Consider the following 14,182-nt stretch of genomic DNA (forward strand, 5'->3'; position numbering starts at 1 on the left):
TATAACAGAACTCTGAGCACCTGCGCTTACACCTGCAGAATAGTGTCCCATGCCTCTCCTTAATGGCTGACAAACGAGTTATGAAGAGAAAATAAAACAGTATTGTTAACTGTTAGACAAAAACAATCTTAAAGATCTCTCTCTAGAACAGAAACCTTTGGTCAGGTGCAGTTCCCTTTAAGAGTCTTCTCTAGTGGGCAGCACCTAAAATACAGAGAACAAATAAACCAGTATCTTCCTACAAAGTGGTTGCAGTCAAGACTACATGATCCTGAAACACCATAAAGCAATACACAAACATCAGCCTTCCCAGGTTTACTGAGCCATTTTTAAGCTGAAAGCCATTACTGAGGCTTTTACTTCTTCAGAAAGTGATGCCATACATATGGCCAATAATCAGCTAAAATGAAAATAGATTCCAATTACAGTTTTTATTTTATAAATCTTTGAAGTGGTCTACTTTAATTAACATTCTCCATCAACATCTGACAGTAAGCTAATGAATTCAGATTTTTTTTTATATATATATATATGAAAAAAGTGTTAATCAGTAGGACAACTGGCCTCATAGCCGTTCAGTAATATGATTGATTGTACATCCAAATATTCAACTGTATACTGCAAAATAATGTTTTGTAGTTCCTTATATTCCAACTTTTGCCCATCTATATCCAAATTCAAAAAAAGGGTAAGCTTTAGGGATCTACAACAAAGCAAGCCCAAAACTCGCTAACGCTTTACTGCATTATGTTGCCATATGACAACAGTATTTTTTTTTTTTGCCTGATTACAATATCAAAATATTTTTCTTTGGGGAACTGAAGGCTGTATATACTTTTTGCTGATCATGTCCCTTTCTGTTGCAATCTGTACTTTTTCACACATACATCACATGGTGAGCCCTGGCTGCTGAGGGACTCTTAAAGTGTGTGCAGTAGTCAACATGTATACACCTCAACTTCAAGAAAAACTGAAATAAAACCTGTAGAAAGTTGCAATTCTTTCTCATAAATATCACAGGTTTAGTTGCTGTGTCTTATATATAATTGTTGTCGTATGGCAACAACATGCATCAATGGAACTGCAATCTGCAATGCATACAATAGTAGAAAATGGATATACTGCTACTGCACACATTGCATAAAGCTATTTATATAGTTTTTATTTATATAACTATGCTTGATGGCGGTGCATTGGTTTACTCCCATTGTTTGCACTGCAGACTGCTATTTCATTGTTGCATGTAACAAAATGCAGTGTACCACCCGAATATTTTTTTTTTTATTAGGACATTTTTAGTAAGAAAAAAATCATTATTCATGCAGTAAAGGGTTAATAAATATTACATGATTTACTCTTGATGTTACTAGTGCTAGACAAGTTGCAAAACATGCTTACTTCATGTTTTCTTTGACATTACGCAACTTACAAGTCTATCCCCTTTCACAACACTTGCTGCAATTTCCCTGCAAAAAATGACAACTCATATGCAGTACTTCTGCAGTGTAAAAAAGTGGCCGACCTCCCAAATACCAGTAAGTATTGTCGTATCTATTTAAAAGAGGCCTCAGGGGGAAACTACACTCAAATTAGACAGAAAGCATCAATTTTGTCAGTTTCATGTCAGTTAATCTCTGATTATCTCTGTATTGCTGTGAAGCTACACATGCCTTTAGGAGTGACCTGGGTAAGGGGTTCTTGTGAAGGTCTCGTCTCTTTGAAAGCAGAGGCAGGCTGGAGGATGGTGCACAGAGAAGAGCCTCCTTTGGCTGGAGAATAAAATCTCTCTCTCTCACAGCATCCACGGAGAAACAGTGGGAGAAACATCACAAACAGCAGTTAGTGAAACCAAAAAAATGTAAAGCCTCCAATCAAACACTGAATAAGCCATCACTTTAAACTATGATAACTAAGACTACCTGCCTCAGGGTGTATCAAATACAAACCAGAACTCTTTAGAGGTCTATAACCAGGTTTTGTTAGTTTTCCTCCAGCACAAAACATCTTTATTTTTTATTTTACGATAACATATTGTGAATTTACAATTAATACAAGCTTGTTGTTAACATGCAGGGCGAGACATATTTGCAAAAAATAATATACAAGGTGAATATTTCCAGCATGAGCTAGTCTTTCGGTGTCTTTATCTGTTTGAGTCCAACAATAAATCAATATGAAATAAAGAAGCAATTACCGCTCAAAACAAGCAGATTCATAGATCAGATGAGGAATACCCCTGTATCAAAAGACAACATCACGTCAGAACAAAGGACAACAGCAGAAGGACACAACGAAGGTCTTATAACAAGTACACAGTGCAGCATTTGATATACACATGCACACCTTGAAAGAACACTAATGAAAACAATGAAACTTGTACATGTGCACTTAGAGAGCACAAACATTTCTCTTGTCAAACAGTGCATTTACTGTCACAGGCAGTACACTGAAGGTGCCTGTTCTGTTATAAAATTCCAGATTTTTTCCCCCCCTTACCCTCAACAACAACTGTGACTGACTCACTTAAGGAATTCCTTCCATACTTGTTTAAGCAAGAGCTTTTTTTGCGTTTAAGATTGAACTTTCTGGAAGCAATGTTGAGAAATTCCAGTACACAGAGAGATAGAGGGTTTAGGCTGATGTCCACTTGTCTCTGCATTCTAAGAGCTGCCAGAGCATGAGTATTTCTGAGTTTTAGGACATCTGGCCAAAACATTTGGCACCGTATAAGAACGATGGCAATTTTATAGGGGCAAGCTTACCTTCAGTGTACTAATAGAGGAACACAACCTGCCTTTACAGAGGAGGCCTTTCCTGCAGATGGGATCAGGTAGGGCTCAAGAGCTCCGATTTCAGCAGACACACACCTACAGGCCCGCGCACCAGGGTGCGCTCACGCTTTAACACCTGAGGGAGATGTGGATATAGACAGCATTTATGCTGATCTGACAACATTCTGTACAGAATAAGGGGCAGTTCAGAGTACTGGGACAATTTACAATCATTTGAGTATCCTTAGGCCTACTTTCTGCTGAACAGTTGTAAATATGTATGTCCTCGCAACATTCCCAGAGACTAATGACCCGCAGAGATCATAAGTGAGAGGACGGAAAAACAAAACAAAACCGACTGAAAATAAACTTTTTGAAACACCCTGCACGTCATTCAAAGTGGGGGACTACTTTAGCAATGCATCATAAATTTAAAATGACGCCAAGATGGCATAGCTGTTCAGAAAGTAAATGAAAGCTTTAGCATTACTTAAATAATGTCTCTTCATCTTTTGAGTCATGTCTGTAGATACAAAACCATCATTTTGCTGGCTGACTTGTTGAGCACTTCGTGCCATGTGTCCTCAGAGGTCATTTGGAAGAGGTTGTCACATTCTCTCCTGAATGTAGGGGTGCTGCAAGGCCTGGTTAATGCTAATCCTCTTGGCTGGGTCCAGCACCAGGATCTGGTCCAGAAGGTCTTTGAGCTGAACCACCTTCTTCCGCTGGTCTTCTGGCAGCCTCTGGCGACCCACCATGTCTGTCAGCAGGTCCTTAGTGGGGTTGATGCTGCTCATCACTGTGACTTTCTCCTGGACAGGGGGAGAAAGAGAGAGAGGAAAAACAGGTGGAAAAAGCACAGAAGACAGTTACAAAAACATATAATGACATGACAAATAGAAATTCATTTAAGCAAGAAGTAACGAGTAGTTGAGCAACTTGTTGCTCAACGGCAATGTAATCAACAACAGTACATTACAAAACATAAAAAAGCAAATATAAATGATGCTTACCCGTTGAGTAACTTTATCTACCTCTGTATACAAGAAGTTCAAGTTTTGATCAAAATGTTGGTCCTTGAACAAGCCTTTCCTGATCATCTGAGAAAATATTTTAACAATATTTAGTCTGTTCAAGTACTGAACTATTCATGTTAGCATAGGGGATTCATTCACTTGCAGACACAACTCACTTAACCTGACAAAAGCAAAATGTGTGTAATACATCAGCTGCATCCAATTTGACGTGTCTAGCATTGTCCTTACCTTGTTGGGCATCTTTCCTTTAAGGTCCATAGCGAGCTTGAGCATGTGGTTGTTGTTTTTTCCAGGGAAGAGGATTTTCCCTGTGTATAACTCATACAGCGTGCACCCCACAGACCACATGTCGATTCCATAATCATACGGCTTTCCAATGACTACAAAGGAAAAGAAAACAACAACTCCAAATTCAGCTGAAAAACCAATACTTTATGAAACCCAAGATTATTGTAAATGTTTTTAGAAAACTAAAGTTGACTTATGCCAGATCACCTTTTCTGATACATATTATAAGCATTTACAGAATTTAAGAAGGATACACAACAGAAAGCACTATATTAATCTGCATTACTTGTACCAAACTCATAGCATATGATTGAAAGACCTGTAAGCCTGAACTCTACCTTAAGGTACCTTAAGGTTCGCCATGCTGGTGTACAGTTAGAATGTAGTCCATTTGTTAAATGCTAAATTCATATCTACTCTCTGCTTACCTTCAATGGTCAGTTTCTAACCACAGAGCCACTCTTGTCTGGATATTTTTGGGTTTTGGCCACTCTCAACCTAGCAGTGACACTGATGTGTGCAAAAATACCCCATCAACACTGCTGTGCTGGATACTCTCACACCAGCACAACACAAAAATACCAAACCACTATAACTCATGTTAAAAATGGTCCACCAAATATCCAGTCAGCTGCAGTGCTGTGGCCAGAAACTGACCAATGATGAATGGGACTGGGTGGCTAACAAATCATGCACAAATCATGCATAAAACTACAGCAGGGGTGGCCAATCCTGGTACCAGAGACCTATCACCTTGTAGAATTCAGATGTAACACACCTAGCTTTAGTATTCAGATGCCGCTGAAGACCTTTATTACCTGGATCAGGTGTGTTAGATTAGGGTTGCAGCAAAACTCTGGTGGGTGGTAAATCTCCAGAACCAACATTGGGCACCCCTGGACTACAGTTTTTGCCAACTACACACCTACGTAGTGGAGCTATGAGGTAGGTGAAGTTGGTCAGTGAGTGAGTAAGCGTAAATATAGTGACTCAATTACTGCCATTACAGCACAAGAACCAGCTTCGGAGATCGCAGTGGCAGACTCACTGATCTCAGGTGCTCTGTAGAACCGGCTGACCAAGTAGGGTGTGATATCATTATCAGCAACATGGGACGCTGAGCCAAAGTCACAGAGCTTCAGTATAGTCTTAGACTCATTCACCTAGCAGAAAAGAATGCAATTAACAAATGAAGCCACTGTTACTTTGTATTGTATTGTGCAGAAACAGATGAGCCTCACCAGGATGTTGTCAGGTTTAATGTCAGCATGAAGGATGTTGCAGCGCTTGAGGAGTTTGAGAGCCAGGAAAAGTTGCTGGCTGTAGGAGCGCACTGCCTTGATGTGGAGCCCCACGTCTTTGCCATACTTCTTCAGGACCTCGCGGAGGTTCATACTGGAGCCAGATCAACCCAGCACATTTACAAATGATGTACTCACTAATAACAAATCTGAGCTAACATTGCTGACTTTCATCTAATTAGTTATTAAACTAACATCATTCTGAAGACATTAACATGGAAAGTAATGTACATAGCATACTTTGATATGATTTTAGAAGTTGAAGATGTTAAGATGTGAATATGAGTTCTAAAGGGAGACAAACTAACCTGAGTGGCTCGAACACCAGACACAGGTGCTGCTTATGGTAGAAGTGCCTGAAAAGACGCAGGCAGTGGAACTTATCATCAGGATCGGCATCATTCAGCTTCTTCAGGAAGTCCAGCTCTTTGAGGCCTGTCTTTTGCCTACATGGTCACATATTTTCAGTCATTCTGCATCTGTATCACAGCATCAGCAAACCCACATTTTACCCCTCAAAAGATTCACCTTTAATATTGGTGATATTGTAATTTTATATCCGAGTAAGCAACGTGCCAAAAACATATTACCACAACACCCGAAGACATTTCCATGATACTTATCACAATTTTCTGAAGCTAATAAATTAGCAAACACAATGCATTGGCACAACAGTAGTGCAATATTTTGAAAAAAGGCAATGAAAAGGGGGAACAAGCAAGACAAAATCAATCATTGGTTTAAAAGGAAAAATGAATGGGTTCACACTCACTCTGTGTCATAATACTGAGATACTGCCCACCTCTAATTTTATATATGCCAAGATGAGAAAAAATAAGTTATTAATGAAAAATGAAACTATGTATAAGTGAATTATTGTGTGTTACTTACATTAGCTCATTGTTGCGTATGATCTTCACTGCCACCTCTTGACTGGCCCTGGCCAAGTCCCTTGCACGGATAACGTTACTGAACACACCTTGCCCAGTGTAGCCATAAACATCATAACGCTTGTCCAACACTTCTCCGATGTTCACTCCTGAAAACATCAGGAAAATCAAAACATGACTAGTGATGGTTTTGAACACTGATTATAAGATTGGCATGTCATTAGCATTAAACACTACAAAACACACTGATTTCATAGAAATCATGTAGGCAACAAAGACACGATTTAAGCATATATGTTTATGCAACTTACGATAATATCCTTCTGCGTCTGTCCAGTTGTCTTTGAGATTGGGGTTCTCCTTGAAGTCCTTCCCAATGCCTGCTGCTCGTAGCCTTGCACTCTGAAGGTACAATAATCAAAAATAGTAAGACAGGACATAAAGCCAGAAGCAGAAACAACAATCCAAACATGATACAACTATCTGCTCAAAACCTGTGACAACGAGGGATGTTGTGTTACTACATTTGCTCCAGCACTTGTGATCCTAGTTGAAATATACTGATTTCACAAAATGTGTAAATGACCTCTGCAAAAGACAAAACCACTAATATATATGCTCTTAATTTTGTACACTTTTAGGAGATAAAGAAGTGCATAGTACTGTTCAGACGATTGTGATAAATATAATAAATAGGATGGCAGCAAATGGGATTAGGGTTACAATTTTTAGAGCAAGACACAGCAGCAGAATCAAACAGTGTTTGCAGACAGACTTTACTTAAAGCACTGATACCACTCTATATTTTGAGGAAACATAGTAGAGTACCACTTTAATCAAAAACCAATGTACAAAATTAGGCCAATTACTGATTTATCAATAACTTTGAAAAAGATGTCAAGCATATTATTTTTTCTTTTTTTTTTGCATTAATCAGTGGTCTGAACTTTATTTTGAAACCGCAGTCTCGGTTTTATGCACACAACAGTACAGTAGGAAAATATGTAAAGCGAGGCAGTACATAGTTTTCTTAACTTTCAATGATGGGATGTTGAATGTTTAGTCATCATGATTGAGCGTTTGTCTCCCCCTGATCCAACTGATTTTTCAAAATTGCAACTCTATTCATTTAGTGTAACGACTCATGACTACATCTACATAAAAATGTGGAACTACCAGCAAGTATCATGGCTAGACTGTCAGAATATGTTATGTTAATCTGTATGTTAAGCATAACCAAATGAGAGCATGCATAATAAAAAACTCCAATTTCCAGGTGCCATTGTTCAAATACTGAAATCACTATTCAGGAAGTATTCATTGGAAGTCCAGGAGAAATGATAGTGCTGGACAAGGAAAGACATGTTTTATGTAATGTGATAACGTCTTTATATTCATCATAGTTCTCAACAGACTTTCAATGGAGTACATCCATTTTGTCAGCTCATTGGTGATATTTATTCATTTTGTCAAACACAAACAAGTGTGCCACCAACTGGAGGAAAGTTCAATTGCACTGGCATATGATATACTGACACGCTGATTTTATCTCTCTCTCTCTAATCCACTCCGTGGATAACTTAATATCTGTTCATGAATTTTTATGGATATTTGAATTATTCATCATCATCATCACTATACTTCTGGTGTAATACTGCAAACTGTCAAAATATAATGCATTTTTTAAGCATCTCTGGTGCAGCAAAATCATGCACATCCTAAATTGTCTATTCAAGATTTTAAAAGACATTTCAAAAGTGTAAAATATATTTCTTAAAAAAAAAACGCATGGTGAATGGTGCTGACCATTGGTCTTCTGTAGTTTAGCAAATGCATGTAAAGCGTTTACTGAGAGAGTGCAGCTCTGTCTAAAACCAGGCAAAACTGAATGATGTGTTCATCCAAGCATTTTGACAAAATGCAGGTCACATCACAGTAACAATATAAACTCATTATGATTTGCCCAAGTCCTGAAGGCCTACTAAGGATGTAAAAAGTCAGCACTCAGCATAAAGGGGTTTAGCTTACCTGAACTGTTAAAGGCAATAAGAGAGAGACAAGAGTTTGCAACTCTACCTGCGCAGATCTACTTACACATACAACTTTATTTAAGCACTCAAGCATGGAAGGTTTCAGACCCACGCAATGGAAAACCAATTCCAGGCTACTCACGTCAAAGTACGCAGCGAACATGTCATCTGATTCCGTGAACATATCTGGAGCTGATGGCTTCTTCGGATTAGCCCCTGGAGAAAATAATTCAAATAAATAAAGAAATAAACAAACAAACAAATATACACACACACCACATAAAACTAGTAAATGGTAGAAACTGTAGAAATGAGCAAGCAAGACGATCTCAAATGTTTTGTTTTTTTGGAACGCTTGTGTTAAACGTAGACATTTTGAAACTGTTCAGGACAAACATTCTCTGCATCATCACATACAGGATTCAGCTTGCTCCCATCAGAACGCTGCTTCTGCATTCAATAATACTTATCATATGTGTCTAATTTCTGTGTAGAATTTACAAAGCACTGAAATTAAAACAGTCAGACATTAAAGCTTTAAAACTGAAAACATGACAGACATGAATAGACTGACTTTTCTGGCATCCCTTTTTAGGACGAATTCTTGACAGCAGTGAATAAATAAGTTTCACTGAGACTTTTACTCCTTTATAATTTCACACAAACAACTAGTCAAATGTTAATGTCCAGGTGTGAAACCAAGCTGTTGGTTTTCAACAAATTTATTTACATTGCTAACCAAAACACAAAAAATATAAAAACTATGTATACAATGTGAAACAGGCTCATGTTGTCCTGACTGCTGTCTACAGTCACTGTTATCTTTAAAAGCTTGAACGCTAGAGACAATAAAATATACCATCTTTCTCCTGGCTAAGCAGATTGTGCTTGGCTTTAATGTTGGCTTCAAAGGTGTCCAGGTTCTCTTGCTCATAAGCCTTCACATCAGCTGCAACACGCTCGAGGACGTCATCTGGCGAGGGCGAGCGGCTGCGGGGGCTACTCTGAGGACTTCCGGGTTCTGACTTAATATTGTCGTCATTTGTTTCCTTATATTTCTGTACAAGACACAGGACAGAGTAGAGAACATTCAAGTTTACTGAGGGCTGCAGATAAACTGTTTGTCACTATTTGTAGTTTTACAATTACAGACTGTAGTCCATCTGTTTCTCTGCATACTTTGTTAGCCCCCCGTTTACCCTGTTCTTCAGTGGTCAGAACCCCCATGGCCCTCACAGAGCAGGTACTATTTGGGTGGTGGATCATTCTCAGCACTGCAGTAACACTGACAAGGTGGTGGTGTGTTAGTGTGTGTTGTGCTGGTACGAGTGGATCAGACACAGCAGTGCTGCTGGAGTTTTTAAACACCTCAGTGTCACTGCTGGACTGAGAATAGTCCATTAACCAAAAGTATCCAGTCAACAGAGTCCTGTGGGCAGCGTCCTGTGACCACTGATGAAGGACTAGAGGATGATTAGCTCATACTCTACAGCAAGAGATGAGCTATTGTCTCTGGCTTTACATCTACAGGGTGGACCAACAACGCAAGTGTGTCTAAAAGAGTGGACAGTGAGTGGACACAGTGTTTAAAAACTCCAGCAGCACTGCTGTGTCTGATCCACACTAACACACCACCACCACATCGGTGTTGATGCAGTGCTGAGAATGATCCACCACCCAAACAGTACCCGCTCTGTGAGGGTCCATGGGGGTCCTGACCACTGAAGAACAGGGTAAAAGGGAGCTAACAAAGTATGCAGAGAAACAGATGGACTACAGTCTGTAATTGTAGAACTACAAAGTGCACCTATATAGTAAGTGGAGCTGATCAAATGGACAATGATCGTAGAAACAAAGAGGTGGTCATAACGTTATGCCTGATCAGTGTACGTCGCAATTTTATACCCACTTATTCACAGTTATAGGAGCAACAAAGTGACAGGAACTGAAAGATCATGTAGGTTCATGAGATAAATGTAATATTTATTACATTAGGACAACATGAAGGATATGTATAGTTAGAAGTCGTATGGCCACGTGAAAGCATGACGGTCAGCAATTTGTGACCGTCAGATGAAATACAACAGTGATGTTGCATCTTTAATGCTAATTTTTACTGTAGGTCTCTCAGCAAAATACAGTATATCAATAACACATACAGACTCTATGATATAGCAGAAATATGGAGTCTGACCTGCACAATTGCCAAGCGCTGAAGTCTTCTCTGCTGAATCAGAGCTTCCTCATCCTCCTCATCCACATCAAAATCCTCCAGCCTGTTTGCAGACATGATCCACAATCACAACTGCCCTTTAGGCATGTAGAAAATCATGCTTCACATTAAAACCATAACATGATCCCTGGACCAATCCATGTTGACAGTACTAGTCCTTGGGTACTCACACTTCATCATCTGATTCATCCTGTTCTGCTCTCATGCCTTCAGATAGACTGCCCTTAAACTTGTCCTCTTTCTCTCTGCTTCTCCTTCGTCTCTCCTGAGATCCTGAGCGTGGTTGCTGCCTGTGGCCCAGTCTATCCCGCTCCATGGACCTAAAACATGACCAGCGCAATTTTAGTGGCACTGCAGATCAGACAACCCACAGAGAGACAACCACTTTTCATCCATTGTAATATGGCTTCCTCAGTATAACATGGTATTCAACAACCCTAGAAGAATTCTGTGATGTGGATCCTTTATGTGTATATGGGTGAATAAACAACTCAAACACCTTCGTCTGGGAGGAGTTGGCCTACTGGTGTATCTCTTGGGGGAACGGGATCTACACCTTAGAGGGGAGCGGCTCAACCTCCGTCTGGAGCTCAGAGAGGGGCTTGACCCTCTGCCCCCTCCTGCCTCATCACGGGAGCGCATCCTACAAGGAACACAGACACAATAAACAAAGCAGAGTCACAGCAACAAACTGTGAGTAGGATGCAAATCACGTTTTGGAAAAATATATGGAAAGATATGATTTTAGAAGGATGGCTACCAAAGTTGGGTGCAAGACAAATGCTAATTTTTCAAGCTTTCATATTAATTGTTGGCGCAACATTTCGGCCATTATGGTCGAACTAAATTATTTTAACTATTGAGTATCAAAAAACGTCGTCATTCAATACTAAAATTTTAATACCTAAATAGTCAAACTTATCAGCTAAAAAAGCAGGCTTGTTCCAAAATCTAGACTTTGATTTTCTGGACATCTAAATTACATTCTACATACTTGTAAATCAGTGCCTTCTTGGTCAATCCTTTGCACTCTGTTAATATACCTACTTTTAGCATCTCACATTCATTTTCGTTTGAGTCACACCTGATTTTGATTTGTCTGTAAAAAAACTTTAATCTTCAGGAATTGTTATCAAAGTCAGGTTTTAGTATTGAAAAATTGTGAACAATATCCAGGCCTAGTCTTCGTTAGGCAAAGCCACCCACCACTGGCCACAATGGTTGACACATTTCTCCAATTAACAATATGGGAGCTTGAAATATTGGTGTGTGGAGGATGAGTTAGAAACTTATCAGGAGATTTATTTAAGACAATTAACCATAATTTGTTTATGAATATTGAACCTTTACAACATACCCCCAGCTAAACCCTAATTCAGAGGGGTTAAAATAATTTCTGTTGTAAACATTACAAACATCTCATACCTGACAGGTGAGAGTCTCTGACGCTCAAAGTCTCTCTGTCTTCTCTCTGCAGAACGAGACCGACCCCTCCTGGCTGGAGATCTGTTGTGGGGCTCAGAGCAGGCTTGCTTGGACCCTCGGTCGCCACTGGGGTTCCTGGGAAGATGCTGAGGAGAATGATGTTCTCTGGCCCTGTTAGAAGATTTATGTCGAGATGGACTTTGGTCTTGCTTTCTGCGGGGAGATCTGTTTTCCTTGCCTGATGAGATTTCCTTAGATGGAGACTTTACTGCTATCTTGTCCCTGTCCCGTCTGTGGTCAGACTCAGGCTGTCTGCCATGTCTGTCTTGGGATCTGGAACGTCTCATCTTCTCTGGTGATTTAGCGTAATCAGCATTTTGTCTGCTTCCAGGCTGTGGTGCTGAAGGCGAAGGGGTCCTTTTACTTCTCTGTTCTGTCTCTGAAGAAAGTGAATGTGGATTTTTGTATACAGATTGTTGTTTCCTGGATGTTCCAGGAGATCTGGACCTCTGATGTCCATCTCTGGACTGCTGAGCACTACTGGATGACCTCCTCTCCTGGGATGGGCTTGGACCTCGAGTTCTCTCCTTGGTATCAGTGTCTGGCTCATTCCTGTTCTTTCTTTTATGTGATTTATCCTGTTTCACAGCTATCTCTTTTGACTCGCTTCTGCTTCGACACCAGGAATCCAGTCTTTCGGCTTTTTCAGCTACTGGACACCCCTTAGTCGTAGAGGGCTCATTCATATTGTCCCTTTCCTCTTCCCCATTACACATCCCTTCTGGCATCTCCCCATCCTCATCTGAGCCTGAGTTGTATCCCTGCAGTATTAGTCCCATTCCTGAGTGCACTCTCCCTTCCAGCAGCTCATTATCAAGCTCTGCTTGGATCAAGGCCCTCTGCTTCTCTAAATCCTCCAAAGCTGCCATGTCATCCAGTCTGGACCTCTTCAGTGAGATAAAATCAGCTATATCCTCATTGCGACAGTCTTCACCGTCCACCTTGGAGGAATCTCTGTGTTTGCGTTTTTTATGCTTGTGTCTGTGTTTGTGTCTTTGTTCCTTTTCCTCTAACGACGAATATTTGTGCTTTCTGTGCTTGCTATGATGTTTGTGTTTCTTTCGCTTGTGTTTCTCCATGTCATCACATTTCCTACCTTTATTTTCTTCCTCTTCACCAGAGCCGTTTCTACTTCTGTCAGAGTTATCCACATCATCTTCTCTGGAAAGACACAACGCAACACAACTTTTACATTTCCCGATATTGCAATACACTACATGAGACACCAAAGTGCCTTGAGTTACTAAAATGTCACGGTGACACGCTGTTAGGATGTCCAACGTGGACTGTTAAACGAGGGAAAAACATTCATCACACACGTTAACTATAATATATTATTAAATTAATTAAAAAAAAACAACAACCATAAAACCTTTAAAAAATGACGTTGTATAGCCAACCAACTAATAACAGAGTCAGTCACATTTTAAACATTTTGTTTTCGTATTTGTAGCTAGTTAGGTTACCTGTTAACACTGCAACTTGTCAGAACATCCTATGTTTTCATATTACTTTTGACAAACTAGCTAACTAGCTAACGTTAGCTAATGCGCCACCACGACATTTTACCCAAACGTGCGTAAAAGAAAAACAATCTAAAACAACCCCACGATGCATCCGCAACGCAAAATTCATTTTTAATCAAAAACATGGTTGTATTTGCTAGCCAACGTGCTATGATAGTTAGCTAGATAGCTAAGCTAGCCAGCTAGCCTGTCTGTGTAGCAAGCTAAGTAGCTAGCTAGCTTGGCTAGATTGTTGGTCAACATTAACCACTGAAACTTGACATTTGGTATGGCCACCATATGGCACAACATTATATTACAAATATGCTACATGTATGTGCATTTACAAGAACAAACATGCAGACAAAAGGTAAAAGTCGCTTACTCGAAATCATTCGCGGACTCGTTTATCAGTGTTTCCATGTTAGCAATAGCAAGTTAGCTCGCTAGCCCCGTAGGGTGAATTCTGGGCACCGTCGGTAAATATCACACTGTAATAACGAAACGTAGAACAGCCGTACAGATACAAGCGAGAATTTAAAAAGCAAGCCGTAACCCATAACATTTTATATTTACGTCATATTTACCTTATATTCAACGTTGTTTTGAATACACTCTGACTTTCTTATTTTTACCTTGCCA

General features: G+C 39.8%; 1 protein-coding gene across 1 annotated transcript; it reads right to left on the reverse strand.

Annotated features, from left to right (window-relative positions):
* Nucleotides 1–202: 202 nt before the first annotated feature.
* Nucleotides 203–14,033, reverse strand: prpf4ba (pre-mRNA processing factor 4Ba). Its single transcript, XM_036597492.1, has 15 exons — nucleotides 13,926–14,033; nucleotides 11,976–13,196; nucleotides 11,050–11,193; nucleotides 10,721–10,870; nucleotides 10,512–10,593; nucleotides 9,177–9,375; nucleotides 8,460–8,533; nucleotides 6,599–6,689; nucleotides 6,289–6,436; nucleotides 5,706–5,843; nucleotides 5,338–5,491; nucleotides 5,145–5,259; nucleotides 4,037–4,188; nucleotides 3,785–3,871; nucleotides 203–3,583 (listed from the first exon to the last, which is right to left on the reverse strand). Exons 1-15 carry the CDS (start codon nucleotides 13,961–13,963, stop codon nucleotides 3,380–3,382), a joined length of 2,997 nt encoding a protein of 998 aa, XP_036453385.1. The 5' UTR covers nucleotides 13,964–14,033; the 3' UTR covers nucleotides 203–3,379.
* Between the last annotated feature and the right edge of the window lie 149 nt (nucleotides 14,034–14,182).

This window comes from Colossoma macropomum, unplaced genomic scaffold, assembly GCF_904425465.1.
Source record: "Colossoma macropomum unplaced genomic scaffold, Colossoma_macropomum, whole genome shotgun sequence".
Lineage (NCBI taxonomy): Eukaryota > Metazoa > Chordata > Actinopteri > Characiformes > Serrasalmidae > Colossoma > Colossoma macropomum.